Source organism: Schistocerca gregaria, chromosome 8, assembly GCF_023897955.1.
Source record: "Schistocerca gregaria isolate iqSchGreg1 chromosome 8, iqSchGreg1.2, whole genome shotgun sequence".
In the NCBI taxonomy this organism is placed as follows: Eukaryota; Metazoa; Arthropoda; class Insecta; order Orthoptera; family Acrididae; genus Schistocerca; species Schistocerca gregaria.
Window position 1 is genome coordinate 312,115,750 of NC_064927.1, and position 18,809 is coordinate 312,134,558.

General features: G+C 40.7%; 1 protein-coding gene across 1 annotated transcript in view; it reads left to right on the plus strand.

The window, feature by feature from the left end:
• Positions 1-18,809, plus strand: part of LOC126284667 (NADPH oxidase 4-like) — a 189,389-nt gene that overhangs the window by 114,468 nt on the left and 56,112 nt on the right. Inside the window, exons 6-7 of the mRNA XM_049983771.1 lie at positions 7,227-7,380; positions 17,161-17,302. Coding sequence (XP_049839728.1) covers positions 7,227-7,380; positions 17,161-17,302 — 296 coding nt within the window. The remainder of the gene's footprint in view (positions 1-7,226; positions 7,381-17,160; positions 17,303-18,809) is intronic.

Below are 18,809 nucleotides of genomic sequence, written 5' to 3' on the forward strand. Positions count from 1 at the left end.
GAAATTAGCGGAGGTTGAGGCCTGGCGGATATCGAGAAGAGAGGATATACTGAAGGGCGAGTTCCCATCTCCGGAGTTCGGATAGGTTGGTGTTGGTGGGAAGTATCCAGATAACTCGGACGGTGTAACACTGTGCCAAGATGTGCTGGCCGTGCACCAAGGCATGTTTAGCCACAGGGTGATCCTCATTACCAACAAACACTGTCTGCCTGTGTCCATTCATGTGAATGGACAGTTTGTTGCTGGTCATTCCCACATAGAAAGCATCACAGTGCAGGCAGGTCAGTTGGTAAATCATGTGGGTGCTTTCACACGTGGCTCTCCCTTTGATCATGTACACCTTCCGGGTTACAGGACTGGAGTAGGTGGTGGTGGCAGGGTGCATAGGACAGGTTTTACACAGGGGGCTGTTGCAAGGGTAGGAACCAGAGGGTAGGGAAGGTGGTTTGGGGATTTCATAGGGATGAACCAAGAGGTTACGAAGGTTAGGTAGACGGCGGAAAGACACTCTTGGTGGAGTGGGGAGGATTTCATGAAGGATGGATCTCATTTCGGGGCAGGATTTTAGGAAGTCGTATCCCTGCTGGAGAGCCACATTCAAGGTCTGATCCAGTCCTGGGAAGTATTCTGTCACAAGTGGGGCACTTTTGGGGTTCTTCTGTGAGTGGTTCTGGGTTTGAGGGGATGAGGAAGTGGCTCTGGTTATCTGCTTCTGTACCAGGTCGGGAGGGTAGTTGCGGGATGCGAAAGCTGTTTTCAGGTTGTTGGTGTAATGGTCGAGGGATTCAGGACTGGAGCAGATTCGTTTGCCACGAAGGCCTAGGCTGTAGGGAAGGGACCGTTTGATATGGAATGGGTGGCAGCTGTCATAATGGAGGTATTGTTGCTTGTTGGTGGGTTTGATGTAGATGGATGTGTGAAGTTGGCCATTGGACAGATGGAGGTCAACGTCTAGGAAAGTGGCATGGGATTTGGAGTAGGACCAGGTGAATCTGATGGAACCAAAGGAGTTGAGGTTGGAGAGGAAATTCTGGAGTTGTTCTTCACTGTGAGTCCAGATCATGAAGATGTCATCAATAAATCTGTACAAAACTTTGGGTTGGCAGGCTTGGGTAACCAAGAAGGCTTCCTCTAAGCGACCCATAAATAGGTTGGCATACGAGGGGGCCGTCCTGGTACCCATGGCTGTTCCCTTTAATTGTTGGTATGTCTGGCCTTCAAAAGTGAAGAAGCTGTGGGTCAAGTTGAAGCTGGCTAAGGTGACGAGGAAAGAGGTTTTAGGTAGGGTGGCAGGTGATCGGCGTGAAAGGAAGTGCTCCATTGCAGCGAGGTCCTGGACGTACGGGACATTCGTGTATAGGGAAGTGGCATCAATGGTTACAAGGATGGTTTCCGGGGGTAACAGACTGGGTACGGATTCCAGGCGTTCGAGAAAGTGGTTGGTGTCTTTGATGATGGATGGGAGACTGCATGTAATGGGTTGAAGGTGTTGCATTCTTCCGGCTGACAAGGGTTCCACGACCGTGGTACTTGATCGTCGGGAGTATGTGGCTGAGGGACTGCGTCAGCTTTCAGACAACTCTACATACAAAGTTTGCCAAGGTAATCCCATTCCTGATGTCCAAGCGGAGCTTCAAGGAATCCTCAGAACCTTAGGCCCCCTACAAAACCTTTCACCTGACTCCATCAAACTCCTGACCCCAACGACACCTTGCACTCCTACCTTCTACCTACTTCCTAAAATTCACAAACCCAAACATCCTGGCCGCCCCATTGTAGCTGGTTACCAAGCCCCCACAGAACGTATCTCTGCCTATGTAGATCAACACCTTCAACCCATTACATGCAGTCTCCCATCCTTCATCAAAGACACCAACCACTTTCTCGAACGCCTGGAATCCGTACCCAGTCTGTTACCCCCGGAAACCATCCTTGTAACCATTGATGCCACTTCCCTATACACGAATATCCCGCATGTCCAGGGCCTCGCTGCAATGGAGCACTTCCTATCACTCCGATCACCTGCCACCCTACCTAAAACCTCTTTCCTCGTCACCTTAGCCAGCTTCATCCTGACCCACAACTTCTTCACTTTTGAAGGCCAGACATACCAACAATTAAAGGGAACAGCCATGGGTACCAGGACGGCCCCCTCGTATGCCAACCTATTTATGGGTCACTTAGAGGAATCCTTCTTGGTTACCCAAGCCTGCCAACCCAAAGTTTTGTACAGATTTATTGACGACGTCTTCATGATCTGGACTCACAGTGAAGAACAACTCCAGAATTTCCTCTCCAACCTCAACTCCTTTGGTTCCATCAGATTCACCTGGTCCTACTCCAAACCCCATGCCACTTTCCTAGACGTTGACCTCCATCTGTCCAATGGCCAGCTTCACACATCCGTCCACATCAAACCCACCAACAAGCAACAGTACCTCCATTATGACAGCTGCCACCCATTCCATATCAAACGGTCCCCTCCCTACAGCCTAGGCCTTCGTGACAAACGAATCTGCTCCAGTCCTGAATCCCTCGACCATTACACCAACAACCTGAAAACAGCTTTCGCATCCCGCAACTACCCTCCCGACCTGGTACAGAAGCAGATAACCAGAGCCACTTCCTCATCCCCTCAAACCCCAAAAGTGCCCCACTTGTGACAGAATACTTCCCGGGACTGGATCAGACCTTGAATGTGGCTCTCCAGCAGGGATACGACTTCCTAAAATCCTGCCCCGAAATGAGATCCATCCTTCATGAAATCCTCCCCACTCCACCAAGAGTGTCTTTCCGCCGTCCACCTAACCTTCGTAACCTCTTGGTTCATCCCTATGAAATCCCCAAACCACTTTCCCTACCCTCTGGTTCCTACCCTTGCAACAGCCCCCTGTGTAAAACCTGTCCTATGCACCCTCCCACCACCACCTACTCCAGTCCTGTAACCCGGAAGGTGTACATGATCAAAGGGAGAGCCACGTGTGAAAGCACCCACGTGATTTACCAACTGACCTGCCTGCACTGTGATGCTTTCTATGTGGGAATGACCAGCAACAAACTGTCCATTCACATGAATGGACACAGGCAGACAGTGTTTGTTGGTAATGAGGATCACCCTGTGGCTAAACATGCCTTGGTGCACGGCCAGCACATCTTGGCACAGTGTTACACCGTCCGAGCTATCTGGATACTTCCCACCAACACCAACCTATCCGAACTCCGGAGATGGGAACTCGCCCTTCAGTATATCCTCTCTTCTCGATATCCACCAGGCCTCAACCTCCGCTAATTTCAAGTTGCCGCCGCTTATACCTCACCTGTCTTTCAACAACCTCTTTGCCTCTGTACTTCCGCCTCGACTGACATCTCTGCCCTTACTCTTTGCCTTTAAATATGTCTGCTTGTGTCTGTGTATGTGCGGATGGATATGTGTGTGTGTGTGTGTGTGTGTGTGTGCGCGCGAGTGTACACCTGTCCTTTTTTTTCCCCCTAAGGGAAGTCTTTCCGCTCCCGGGATTGGAATGACTCCTTGACTCCTTACCCTCTCCCTTAAAACCCACTTCCTTTCGTCTTTCCCTCTCCTTCCTGAAGAAGCAACCATCGGTTGCGAAAGCTAGTAATTCTGTGTGTGTGTTTGTGTGTTTTGTTCATTGTGCCTGTCTGCCGGCGCTTTCCCGCTTGGTAAGTCTTGGAATCTCTGTTTTTAATATATTTTTCCCATGTGGAAGTTTCTTTATATATATATATATATATATATATATATATATATATATCAAACGGGAAAGCACTGGTAGATAGGCACAATAAAAAAAACACACAAACACACACACAAAATTGCAAGTTTTCGCCACCAACGGATGCTTCGTCAGGAAAGATAAGATAAGAATAAAAAACACATGCTGTAAAAGATTTGTGACATTTTATTCAAATACTATGTACAGCATGGATAAGAAAAACATAATATTTATATTAGTATCGACAGCAGACTAAAGGAAACAAAGAATTTTCCACCTTCTAATACCATGTCACCCTCACAACAGCCCTACAACAACCCCATTAAATTTTACTTACATTCCCTCTGCAAACATGCCTTCACCCTAGGCAGAGATCACCCTGTAGCTAACCATGCCTTGGTGCACGGCCAGCACATCTTGGCACAGTGTTACACCATCTGGGTTATCTGGATACTTCCCACCAACACCAACCTATCCGAACTCCGGAGGTGGGAACTTGCCCTTCAATATATCCTCTCTTCCCATTACCCACCAGGCCTCAACCTCCGCTAATTTCAAGTTGCCGCCACTCATACCTCACCTGTCTTTCAACAACATCTTTGCTGTGTACTTCTGCTCGACTGACATCTCTGCCCAAACTCTTTGCCTTTACAAATGTCTGCTTGTGTCTGTGTGTGTGCGGATGGATATGTGTGTGTGTGTGAGTGTATACCTGTCCTTTTTTTCCTTAAGGTAAGTCTTTCTGCTCCCGGGATTGGAATGACTCCTTACCCTCTCCCTTAAAACCCACATTCTTTCATTTTTCCCTCTCCTTACCTCTTTCCTGACGAAGCAACCGTTGGTTGCAAAAGCTTGAAATTTTGTGTGTGTGTTTGTGTGTTTTTTTATTGTGCCTATCTACCAGAGCTTTCCCGTTTGGTAAGTCATGGAATCCTTGTTTTTAATATATTTTTCCCATGTGGTATATAGAAACTTCCACATGGGAAAAATATATTAAAAACAAAGATTCCATGACTTACCAAGCGGGAAAGTTCTGGTAGACAGGCACAATAAAAAAACAGGCAAACACAAACACAAAATTTCGAGCTTTCGCAACCGGCGGTTACTTCGTCAGGAAAGAGCCAAAAAGAGAAAGTAAGATGATAGAAAAGATTTCGTAATGCAACAGAGACAATAACAAACTTAATTGTTGGGTTCAAATTAATGATGTAAATAAAATAGGAAGAAACTTCCACATGGGAAAAATATGTTAAAAACAAATATTCCAAGACTTACCAAGCGGGAAAGTGCCGGTAGACAGGCACAATAAAAAAACACACAAACACACACACAAAATTTTGAGCTTTCGCAACCAGCAGTTGCTTCGTCAGGTAAGAGCAAAGATTCTCCAAAGATTCTTTCCTGATGAAGCAACTGCCGGTTGCAAAAGCTCGAAATTTTGTGTGTGTGTTTGTGTGTTTTTTTATTGTGCCTGTATACTGGCACTTTCCCACTTGGTAAGTCTTGGAATATTCCCGGTTGCGACAACTCGAATTTTGTGTGTATGTTTGTGTGTCTATCGACCTGCCTGCGCTTTTGTTTAGTAAGTCACATCATCTTTGTTTTATATATATCAACTTGAAATTAGCGGAGGTTGAGGTCTGGCGGATATCGAGAAGAGAGGATATACTGAAGGGCACGTTCCCATCTCTGGAGTTCTGACAGGTTGGTGTTAGTGGGAAGTATCCAGATAACCCGGACGGTGTAACACTGTGCCAAGATGTGCTGGCTCTGCACCAAGGCATGTTTAGCCACAGGGTGATCCTCATTACCAACAAACACTGTCTGCCTGTGTCCATTCATGCGAATGGACAGTTTGTTGCTGGTCATTCTCACGTAGAAAGCTTCACAGTGTTGGCAGGTCAGTTGGTAAATCATGTGGGTGCTTTCACACGTGGCTCTCCCTTTGATCGTGTACACCTTCCGGGTTAAACGACTGTAATTAGATGGTGGTGGGAGGGTGCATGGGACAGGTTTTACACCTGGGGCAGTTACAAGGGTAGGAACCAGAGGGTAGGGAAGGAGGTTTGGGGATTTCATAGGGATGAACTAAGAGGTTACAAAGGTTAGGTGGACAGCAGAAAGACACTCTTGGTGGAGTGGGGAGGATTTCATGAAGGATGGATGCTCTGCCTTAATTGGACGTTTTGGGAACTTGATGTTTAGACACCATGGCAGGTGAATGTAAGAACCTCCTGGACAAAGTTATTATATAGAGAAAAATGATTTTTATAGCAAAAAATCCAATCCTTTCATTCAGATCTTATTGTTATTTCATATTAATTTTCCTATGATGAATAATATGAGTGAAAATGATAAAATTGTTGTTATACGTAGTCGATAAAGTATTTTTAATCATGATTTGAATAGGCTTAAATACAAATATACATAGAGAACTAAGTCAAAGATAATTTTCATAAAATGATCTATAACATGTTTATGTTCGATACAAAACTGAGAATTGCAAACTACAGAAAGGCACATAATGATGTCCTATGAAAAATCTTAAAATGCTATGGCAGCACACCTGTAATATGAGAAATTTAATGTAGAATGTCACTTCCTTACAGAGTAAAACTGTGTACCAGGTGCACAGTCGAACCTGGTACTTTGACTTTTGTTATCCATCATCTTACCAAGGGACCTATCTAAGACAGATGCAAGGCCTAAGTCTCACAATTTCAGTTCTGCCAGTAATCATCTCATACTTACCAAATTTCACCGAAGCTCTCCTGAATACCTAGCTGGACTTGCACACTTGGAAGAAAAGATATTCCTGAGATTAAGCTTAGCTACAGGCTAGAGGTTGTTTCCTGAAAAATATTTCAGCTTGCAGTGGAGTTTGAACTGCTTTGAAACATTGTAACAAATTAATACAAGGGAAGGTCCCGGGTCTGAGTCCCACTTCAACATACAATTTTAACAGTCACAGAGTGCGAGGTTAATTATGTTAAGATATAATGTTTAACTGTAAACATCAAAGAGTTCATGATCATCAGGCTGGGGAGAAAAAGATGAATGGTAAAAGTTGTGTTAAGACAGAAAAGAATTAAGCACATTTCATTTATATATCAAATTGTTCACAGCTGATTATTTCTTTCCACTTACTTTTTCTTTAGTGTGAGAAAAGGAGGAAGTAATAAGTTCACGTGAAAGAATTTCTAATTCTCCTATTTGTCATTAGCTTAATTATATTGTAGTAGACTTTTCATATTCCCTATAGTGAACAATTCTGATTTATGCCACTGATCTTTTGTATATAGCTTGTCTCATGACATTATATGCATAGGTGGTATAATAATATAAAATAACTATTGCTTGTCTGCAGTATTTTGTAATTCTTACTTACAGTGTTACACAAAATTTTAGAATTGATGCGTATTTGTTTGCAGTTTGTTGATAATGTATATAGAAGTATCCTTTTTAATACATCTTATTGATTGTCATAATTAGTGGCAGGAATAACTGGAGTGGCTATGGTTGTGCTGCTTTGCATCCTTGCAGTGATGTCAGTGGGATATGTTCGCAAGAGACACTACAATGCCTTCTGGTTCACACATCATCTTTTCCTGCCTTTTTTGCTCCTGCTGTTGTGTCACCCTCTCAGGTAGGTATGTATCAAACTCTAAATTCAAGTTTTTGCCTTCTACTGAGAGCACAATAACAAAAGAGTAAGAGTCTCTTCAAAGGAGTCATCTAAATTAAAAACATTTATTAATTGTGCACCTGACCAAATGAATGTGCGCTGAGCTGAGCAGAGAGGATGATGATTGAAATTCTTTGCAGTATTACTGAAAACTGTGAGATTGTTCACAGTAGTTCATATATGTAGAATTATGGATAAGTACCTCCGGGGTTCCAGAAGACAACTGTGTAAAAACAAGATATACAGAAAATGCACATATTTCAGTGGATAGAGCGGCCCACCAAGTTTTTAACTCTGTTGCTCAATATGAGCACTGTTTGTGACATGGCAAATGTTAGTTAGTATGTGACATTCACCTGGTTTATTTCTTCATTGATAGTCTCGGTGTTGACATACTGCATTGTTATACTGGCTGGAAAATGGGGGTAGACATTCAACACTGACTACTGTAAATGATGTTGCACAATTGTGTTTTACATTTCTTTACTTTGACTGTTCACAACGTCTCCGATATTACACAATTATATGACCAGTTCACTGTTGATAAATGTTGATAAGCCTCATTAATAGGTTGCAGGCAACATCAGCATACTACTACAATAGTTTGCTGTTGAACATCTATGAGCAGTAAAAACCTAACCGCACAGTTCACAGTTCTTGCAGAATAATACAGTGCGTGTGACACTATTTTTCAAATATGTTAAACAGACATTGTCACTAACTGTTCCAACACACAGCTTACTTGTGTTACACTTATTCCACTGTTAAGTTGATGCATTGATGTTAACACAACCAATACATGTTTCACATCTGAAAATCAGCCATCAGTCTTGGGACCAGAAATCAGTCCTTTATATATCCTCACAATAACAGGCACTGAAACTATACATTTTTCAATGTTTAAGTTACAGAAATTATAATTAAAACATAACTCATTCAGTTACTGAATAATGGAAAAAATCCTTCTTTTTAATAGTTCATTCTATCACAAAGGTTAGACCAAATTATTTGTTTAAATCATGAAATTGACAGATATAGTTATACAAATAATACTTTTGACAAACCTGGTAAGTATTTTGGAATTAATTAAGGGTTCGCTTTGCTAATATGTTTTCGAATAGAGCCAAGTAAATATTTTAAGAATCCTAGTAACTCTTCTTCTAGATGTTTATAATTAGTTTATAAGTCAACAGTAGAATCTAAGTCATAGAACAGTTACTGATTTTAGCCTATAATTTATTTATTTAGCATATGGCAATACAAACATGGTTTAAATTAGCCTATAATGATCTGTACCAAACGATATTAACTAGAAATTGTCAAGATAAATTAGGGAATCAATTACATACACAAAACTAATCAGAAAATTAGACCTGGTGCTATATTCCTTAAGAATTAGGGCCAACCTTTCTCTTTTATCAAAATGCAGATTATACTCACGCATCTTAATGGTAATTAGGAAAAAATTAAAATAAAATGAATTTAAGGAGGCAGGTGTCAAAACAAGAGAGCAAGTAAAGAGATCCCAACTTGCTTCATCACTACATCACTCAAACTATTGCCATACATGTTCCAACAAGTAGTAACACTCTTACATCACATTTGTTTACAAAAATTGACACAAAAAGTATTTAGTCACGAACTGCATTACTCTCAAGTGATTATATGATATTTTTGAACTATCTTAAGTGTTTTGAAGCAAGAAATGAAACAAGTTCTTAAATACTTAAGTTGAAGGGTTTATGCAGCCAGAGACTGTTTAACTGTGATAATTCTTCATTCTGTTATATAGCAAAAGATCTGGATTTTTCATTTGTTAATTCTATACTTGATATATAGGCAGAGATTTTATATTTTCAAATTGTTACATCCAAGCTATGTACATTGTTCTTTCAGTAACAGTTTCCACTTCCAACGACTTCCTTTTCGCAGCTCCGCAACAACTGTAGAAAACATTGAGAACTACAGACCAATATCCCTGCTGTCATCCTTTCCCAAAGTGATAGAGACAATAATGAAAAACAGGCTTCTGAGCTATCTAAGCAAATTCAACCTCCTCTGCAATGACCAGTATGGTTTCAGGCCTGGAACAGGCACAGAATCAGCAATAACACAACTCACAAAAACAGTTTTAGAAGCTCTATACATGAACAGCTATGTAATGGGCCTTTTCCTAGACCTGTCTAAGGCATTTGATATAGTTGACCACCAGAAACTGTTGCATAAGTTAGAGGCACTAGGAGTTAGGGGAGTGGTTAACAAATGGTTTCATTCATATCTAGAAAACAGAGTACAGACAGTAGAGATCACACATCTCCAGAGGATCAAAGTAGATTGAGAAACATGTATTGGGTCCACAATATATCAATATTGGGGTCTCTCAAGGGAACGTACTGGGCCCAGTATTGTTTCTGGTATATATAAATGGTTTCCCGCAGCACATCCAGCCATGGAGAGAAGATATTGTTTGCTGATGACTGCAACATGTTAATCACCACTAAGACACCAGCGCAAATGCTAGAAAATTCTACTGAAGTACTGAGGGATGTCTACAAGTGGTAACTGGAGAACAAAATAACCTTCACTTTAAAGAAAACAGATATGATTTGCTTCAGGATGAACAGCAAACAGAGTCCCTTAAATTTAAAATTAGACAACATCTCCATAGATGATGTACCTACAACAAAGTTCTTAGGGTTGCACTTTGACAGCCAAATTAAGTGGAATGAACATGCTATGAAACTCTCAAAAAAGATATCCACAACATGTTATGCACTTAGAGTTCTTGCATCTGCATGCAGTGATGAATGTCTGAGGACTGTATGCTTTAGTTATGTTCATTCAGTAATCAGTTATGGAATAATTTTCTGGGGAAATAGTGCTCAGAATTTGAAACAGTATCTAACATGCAAAAGAGAGCAGTAAGGTTTATGTCAAAAAGCAGTAAGTGGTCCCACTGCAGAGAACTTTTTAAAATGTTAGGAATTCTGACTGTTCCTTGTGAATTTACATTCCAAACCATACTGTATATCAAGAAAAATAAAGAAAATTATAGTACAAATAGCAGTTTTTGTAACTATAGTACAAAAACAAGTCACTGTCTTCACCTAGACAAGAAAAATAAATGTAAGACTCAAAATAGTTTCTTGCATGAAAGTGTAAAACTGTGTAATAAACTGCCACAGAAAATAAAAGAAACAGATAACACATACTGTTTTAGGAAAAACCTTAAATTTTATTGCAGGAACACTGTTTTTACACTATAAGTGAATTCCATAGTAAAAATGATTGTAAATAACATTTATCTCATCATGTTTAACTATATGTAATGTTTTGATAAGGATCAAAAATTATTGTAAATGTGGCAAAATATTTAGCAGGAATGAATAATTCTATGTAAATTGTTTTGTAAAGCAAAACATGTTCCTAAAATAAATTTTGTAATATGTTTCTTTAACAATTAACATACAAATATGTAAGATTTCATCAAAAACAAATTACCATTCTAATCACCTACAATGGCAGTACCAAAATGGTACTGAAACAGAGGATGACAGACTAAAGGCCAAAATACTAAATGTCTTCTTCCAAAGCTGTTTCACAGAGGAAGACTGCACTGTGCTTCCTTCTCTAGATTGTCGCACAGTTGACAAAATGGTAGATATCGAAGTAGACGACAGAGGGATAGAGAAACAATTAAAATCGCTCAAAAGAGGAAAGGCCGCTGGTCCTGATGGGATACCAGTTCGATTTTACACAGAGTACGCGAAGGAACTTGCCCCCCTTCTTGCAGCAGTGTACCATAGGTCTCTAGAAGAGCGAAGCGTTCCAAAGGATTGGAAAAGGGCACAGGTCATCCCCGTTTTCAAGAAGGGACGTCGAACAGATGTGCAGAACTATAGACCTATATCTCTAACGTCGATCAGTTGTAGAATTTTGGAACACGTATTATGTTCAAGTATAATGTCTTTTCTGGAGACTAGAAATCTACTCTGTAGGAATCAGCATGGGTTTCAAAAAGACGGTCGTGTGAAACCCAGCTCGCGCTATTCGTCCACGAGACTCAGAGGGCCTTAGACACGGGTTCACAGGTAGATGCCGTGTTTCTTGACTTCCGCAAGGCGTTTGACACGGTTCCCCACAGTCATTTAATGAACAAAGTAAGAGCATACGGACTATCAGATCAATTGTGTGATTGGATTGAGGAGTTCCTAGATAACAGAACGCAGCATGTCATTCTCAATGGAGAGAAGTCTTCCGAAGTAAGAGACATTTCAGGTGTGCCGCTGGGGAGTGTCATAGGACCGTTGCTATTTACAATATACATAAATGACCTGGTGGATGACATCGGAAGTTCACTGAGGCTTTTTGCAGATGATGCTGTGGTGTATCGAGAGGTTGCAACAATGGAAAATTGTACTGAAATGCAGGAGGATCTGCAGCGAATTGACGCATGGTGCACGGAATGGCAATTGAATCTCAATGTAGACAAGTGTAATGTGATGCGAATACATAGAAAGATAGGTCCCTTATCATTTAGCTACAAAATAGCAGGTCAGCAACTGGAAGCAGTTAATTCCATAAATTATCTGGGAGTACGCATTAGGAGTGATTTAAAATGGTATGATCATATAAAGTTGATCGTCGATAAAGCAGATGCCAGACTGAGATTCATTGGAAGAATCCTAAGGAAATGCAATCCGCCACACACCGTCAGGTGGCTTGCGGAGTATGGATGTAGATGTAGATGTAGAACTATAGTCTGAAATCTTTGTTGTTTTACACATATTAGGGTGCTCCATTGCATGCAGAAAACTATAAAAGTTACATTTGTTTACATGATGATCATTTTAACCGCACATCTTATGAAATTTCTGTTTACATATTTTATTCTGGAAGTCAACTATTATTCCCATTTCAGTTATACAATGATTAGTGTAAACTGAAAATGACATAATTGCAAATATCTGTACATGCAACAAAGTTATAAGGTATCGTGATGCTTAGCAAACAGACAGATCGTGTATTACTGTTGGCGAATCTCAATCTGTTACAGTACAATGTTAGTGCAGTATCAGTGATCACGTTAATTATCCGGCTTTGCAGCTCTTCCATATTAAGTGGCAGCAGAGACAGGAACATATCATGTTTGATTTAAGCTCCAGCTGTTACTTCAGCACTGTTCATCTTGCAAATTAGTACAACTTTCAAACTGAAATTTCGTTTCTTTCATAAAGTAGTTGGTCAAGAATTTCTTAATGTGCCACAGAGATGTTGTAAGAATCATCTTTATGCGTAGAATAAGTTTATTTGTCTAACTTTTCTGAGTAGCCATGTTGTGTATGTTTCTTTTGAGTGCCTAAACTGAAATATCATACTACCTTTGTTTCCTTTTTGTGGAGAGCACGTCATCAAAAAAAATTTGGGCAAATTTGATGAAGTAATATAAGGAGTTTGTTCTACCATTATCAACAGTTAAGAAATGAGTGAGCTATTTCAAACATGCTGTAGTCCTCTTGAAGATTATCCATATGAAGGTTGTCCCAAAATTGAATCCACAGATCAAAATACCAAGGAACCGCACACTATATTATTCCAGAATCAGTAATTAAAAGTCCATGAAACAGCTGATGACATGCACATACAAAAACATAAAGATGATACATTTTATTTTAAGAAATAAATATGAGAAATCTTCATGTAACATTGATGCCTCGTTTGTCAAATGCAGACCAAAAGCATATGTTAAAACAAATAGCTCAGTCATGTTTGTATCATTTTGCCCTTTTAGTATGTCCTGGTGAACTGGAATAGGCCAAATGGCACAATATTTGAAACTTATGGTAATGTCTCAGAACTCTAGCTGCAGACTTTGTTCCTAGTAAGCTGTGCAATTTGTTTCAAAGTGTTCACTGTCCCTGTTTCACTAGCATGGGCTGACTGGCTCCCAGTAAATTGTCTGCTTGCCCTCATTGTTTCAATTTCTCACCAAACCAGTCTGTCAATCTCAGGTTTTCACTGTTCATTCATATTGTTAACAAGATTTTCATTTTCTTGGGATTGATTGTCATTCTGTTTTTCCTACTCTCTGTGAAACATGTCTGAACATAGTTCCAAATTTATATTTCCAAAACCATACTCTGTGCTCCACCATTTCTCTTCCACAGCTTTTATTTTTAGTTGTCTCCTCATATAACTTGCACATCCTGTTTGTCATTGCATGGTGTGTGTCTCACATTGCAGTGACTATTCCATCCAAAGCCTTTTTCAAAAAGGAAGTACACAGGAAAAATACACGCATTCACGCAAGCAAGCACAGCTCATGTACACTTCACTGCTATCTCTGACTGGAGCAGCTGGAGATAGCAGTCATGTGTGCTTGGCATGTGCTGGCTGGTGCAAATGTGTATGTTTTTCCTGTGGACTTACTTTCTGAAGACAGCTTTGGTCAAAAGCTCACTGTGAAACAGTCTTTTTGCGCTGCCTGTCTGCAACTGTGTCATCTTTATAGTGAGTAACAGTCTGTAATTTTCACAATACTGTAAATTATAATGTCTTGTATTCTGTTCACACTTCAGTTTGAAATGTAGAATAATATGAATTGTTCCCTCTGATTAACTTTTTTGTGAGTTCCACTTCTGCATTGCATTTTCATCCACCAACTTTTTTTCTTCACATTTATAATTGTGTTTCAATACCTTGGTCCATTGTTATGTAATGAGTATTCTTTCTTTCATATACTGCCTGATCTATGTTTTGTAATCAATGTTCTCTCTTTCGTATCCTGCTTCATCTACATCATGTCCATTACAATTACTAATTTCTTTTTTAACTAACCACTGCTTCAACATAATACATAAGCTATCATCTGCAAATGATTATGCCCCATTGTTCTTATTGCACCTGTTCCACCTCAGTAGCCACTAGCAACTATCTACTTGATCTCGCATCAGTTTATTATAGTACACACAAAATGACATACATGTGTTACTTTTGTGAAACTATTACTAACAAAGAGATAGAGGGGCTGGCCAGTACTTACCTCAGCTCAGTACAGCCGATAGAAACACAAAAAACAACCGAAAATTTAAGTTCCTAGCTTTCGGAATAAATGTTCCTTCATCAGGGAGGAGAGAGGGGAAAGAAAGGGAAGAAGGGAAAGTGGATTTAGTTACTCACAACCCAAGTTATGAAGCAACAGGGAAAGGAAAACAGGGAAGGTAGCAAGGATGGAGGCATGGTTGTCAGAGGGAAGCCAAAGATATTCTACTGCAGGTACTGTGCCAGCTTCAAACCAAAGAGGATGCACACAGAAGTAAAGAGGTGTATAGTATAAAGATGTAGGATGGAAAGATGCATGAATGGCTAAAGAGGAAAGGGAAAGAGGAGAAGACTGAAAAGTAAATGGGAGTGAGGTTGTTTAACGTAGGTTCAGTCCAGGGGGATGGCGGGATGAAAGGATGTGTTGGAGTGCAAGTTCCCATCTCCGCAGTTCAGAGGGACTGGTGTTGGGTGGGAGAAGCCAAATGGCACATACAGTGTAGCAGGTTCCTAGGTCCCTAGAATTATGCTGGAGGGCATGCTCCGCTACTGGGTATTGGACATCTCCTAGGCGGACAGTTCGTCTGTGTCCGTTCATGCGCTCAGCCAGTTTAGTTGTTGTCATACCAATGTAAAAGGCTGTGCAGTGCAGGCATTTCAGCTGATAAATGACATGTGTAGTCTCACACGTGGCCCTGCCTTGAATTGTGTATGTTTTCCTAGTAGCGGGGCTGGAGTAGGTGGTTGTGGGGGGATGCATGGGGCAGGTTTTGCAGCGGGGTCGGTTACAGGGGTAGGAACCGCTTGGTAGAGAAGGCAGTCTGGGAATATTGTAGGGTTTAACAAGGATGTTACAGAGGTAAGGGGGACGACGAAAGGCAACTCTGGTTGGTGTGGGGAGTATTTGGTCAAGGGATGATCTCATTTCAGGGGTTGACTTGAGAAAGTCATATCCCTGGCGGAGTAATTTATTGATGTATTCGAGGCCAGGATAATATTGGGTGACAAGGGGGATGCTTCTGTGTGGTCTGAGGGTAGGAATATTGTTGTTGGACGGGGAGGAATGTATTGCTCAGGAGATCTGTTTGTGGACAAGGTCTGCAGGATAGTTGCGCGAGAGGAAAGCACTGGTCAGGTTATTGGTGTAATTGTTGCGGGATTCGTTACTGGAGCAGATACGTTTGCCACGAATACCTAGGCTGTAGGGAAGGGAGCGTTTGATGTGGAATGGATGGCAGCTATCAAAGTGAAGGTACTGTTGTTTGTTGGTGGGTTTGATATGGACAGAGGTGTGGATGTGAGCTTCAACAAGATGAAGGTCAACATCCAGGAAGGTGGCTTTGGTTTTGGAGAAGGACCAGGTGAAATTCAGATTCGAAAAGGAGTTGGGTTCCTCTCCCGCAACTATCCCGCAGACCTTGTCCACAAACAGATCTCCTGAGCAATACATTCCTCCCCGTCCAACAACAATATTCCTACCCTCAGACCACACAGAAGCATCCCCCTTGTCACCCAATATTATCCTGGCCTCGAATACATCAATAAATTACTCCGCCAGGGATATGACTTTCTCAAGTCAACCCCTGAAATGAGATCATCCCTTGACAAAATTCTCCCCACACCACCCAAAGTTGCCTTTCGTCGTCCCCGTAACCTCCGTAACATCCTTGTTAAACCCTGCAATATTCCCAGACTACCTTCTCTACCCAGCGGTTCCTACCCCTGTAACCGACCCCGCTGCAAAACCTACCCCATGCATCCCCCCACAACCACCTACTCCAGCCCCGCTACTAGGAAAACATACACAATTCAAGGCAGGGCCACGTGTGAGACTACACATGTCATTTATCATTTTACATTGGTATGACAACAACTAAACTGGCTGAGCGCATGAACGGACACAGACGAACTGTCCGCCTAGTAGATGTCCAATACCCAATAGCGGAGCATGCCCTCCAGCATAATTCTAGGGACCTAGGAACCTGCTACACTGTATGTGCCATTTGGCTTCTCCCACCCAACACCAGTCCCTCTGAACTGCGGAGATGGGAACTTGCACTCCAACACATCCTTTCATCCCGCCATCCCCCTGGACTGAACCTACGTTAAACAACCTCACTCCCATTTACTTTTCAGTCTTCTCCTCTTTCCCTTTCCTCTTTAGCCATTCATGCATCTTTCCATCCTACATCTTTATACTATACACCTCTTTACTTCTGTATGCATCCTCTTTGGTTTGAAGCTGGCACAGTACCTGCAGTAGAATATCTTTGGCTTCCCTCTGACAACCATGCCTCCATCCTTGCTACCTTCCCTGTTTTCCTTTCCCTGTTGCTTCATAACCTGGGTTGTGAGTAACTAAATCCACTTTCCCTTCTTCCCTTTCTTTCCCCTCTCTCCTCCCTGATGAAGGAACATTTATTCCGAAAGCTAGGAACTTAAATTTTCGGTTGTTTTTTGTGTTTCTATCGGCTGTACTGAGCTGAGGTAAGTACTGGCCAGCCCCTCTATCTCTTTGTTAGTAATTGTTTCACACTTTCGTGAAACTTGCAGATGAGACTACACCAGATAAATATTTTGCAGTATGATATAGTCACAAAAATTTCTGTGCTCTGTTTTTTAAGGTAAATACAAGTCTGATATTGTTTCTTCACATTTGTATTCCATGTGCATTTACCTTTTCTTAACTGTTTGTTTTAGTGGTGTACTGAAGGAATTAAAAAATCCAGAGGAACATATTCCTGGTTGCCTCATAAATGTCACTGGCAACATCACAGAAGTGCAAAGTTCAAAACATATCATATGCAAAAGTGAAGCAATTTTTGTTCCAATGGAGTCTCAGGTAAATGAATAAAAACAATGGTCATCTAAATTTCATTTCTTTTTTTTTTTTTTTTATGATAGTAATTTTACCTTACATGAAGAGAACCAAAGCAGTACTGATGAAAATTGTCTTTAAATCTTTACACATTTCTATTTATCTTTATCAGTTGGCACAAGATAAATAGGAACAAGCAGTACAGGACTGAAAACATTCAGATGGAAGTGAAGCACACAATTATTTCTAAATTTATAACCCAAATGTAACTAAAATTGAAGAGTTCATACATTTGAATGGTTTGCAGTAAACAAGAATATCCATAATTTATTATTTTAAATTCCACATGTCCAAACAATAATTCAGAAAACCATGGGTGCTAATGCCAATAACTCATGAGCTCCAAAATTACAAACATCAGACATACTCAGCTTTATTGTTGAGGGTTTTGTGGCCACTTCTTGACATATTACCTGTTGGCTTTTGCTCAGGATCAGTGCCCAAAGTTTGTTTTATGGTTTTTCTGATATTTTGCCAAATTGACTGGCAAAGGAAAAAAGTATTAAAAAGCCAATGTTGTAATCACCAAAGATTCCATCAGTATCAGGATAATTGAACATAAACAGTATTGCCGGCAGGGGTGGGTGGAGAAATCGGTCATGGCAGAGTGTGTTCTCTGTGGAACCATTCATGTAATAAAATTCACCAATATACATGTTCTCAATGTGAACAGAAGCTACAATACCTGTTTGATCAGGGAAGCCATAAAACATAAGAACAGTTTTAACAAGAGAGAGAAAAAAGCATAAAGGTAAACAGATCCTGCATGCCAGAGCTGCACCAATTGCAGATAAAATGGTGAGAACCACAATGATATGACCAGGAAAAAGCCCTTGGATGTTGTTGAAAAAGGTACATATAATCTCTGGCTGTGGGTTAGACTCCAGCCCATCGCCAGCAATGGAGGATGGATGATTCTTCAACAATGCCAACCATTCACTCTAATGAAATGTCAGATAAATCATTTATACAAACATTGACGGAAGACCTTGAGACAAAAGCCAACATACGTCATACTAAATTTTAATTTAGAAAATTTAGAAACATTAATTTCATATGTTGTAGGCAACAAATTTGCTGCATGTTGTCCATCATCCAACATGCATGTGGTTATAGACACTGGGTGGCAACATGTGGGCCATCTTTTGTATTCTGCCTCCTGGAATTAATTATCATTCATTTACCAAAGGTGTGGGACTTCCTTACTTATGAAATTCTGGAATTTGCTGGAACATCGCATGTGTTTATAAATAATGGCGCACTCTGCCAAGAAAGGCAGTTGTGCTCTATGTGTACTTTCCTTTTGCTTTCAGTACTAGTTTTTATTAATCCTTCTCTCATAACTTGTACTTGATACCAGTCATTGTGTTCATTTTCACTTTTGTGTAACACCTTATCTTTTACTTGAAAATACCTCCTGCTTAGAATGTCATGCTCAATTACACGTATATGTGTTAGCTCACACCAACAA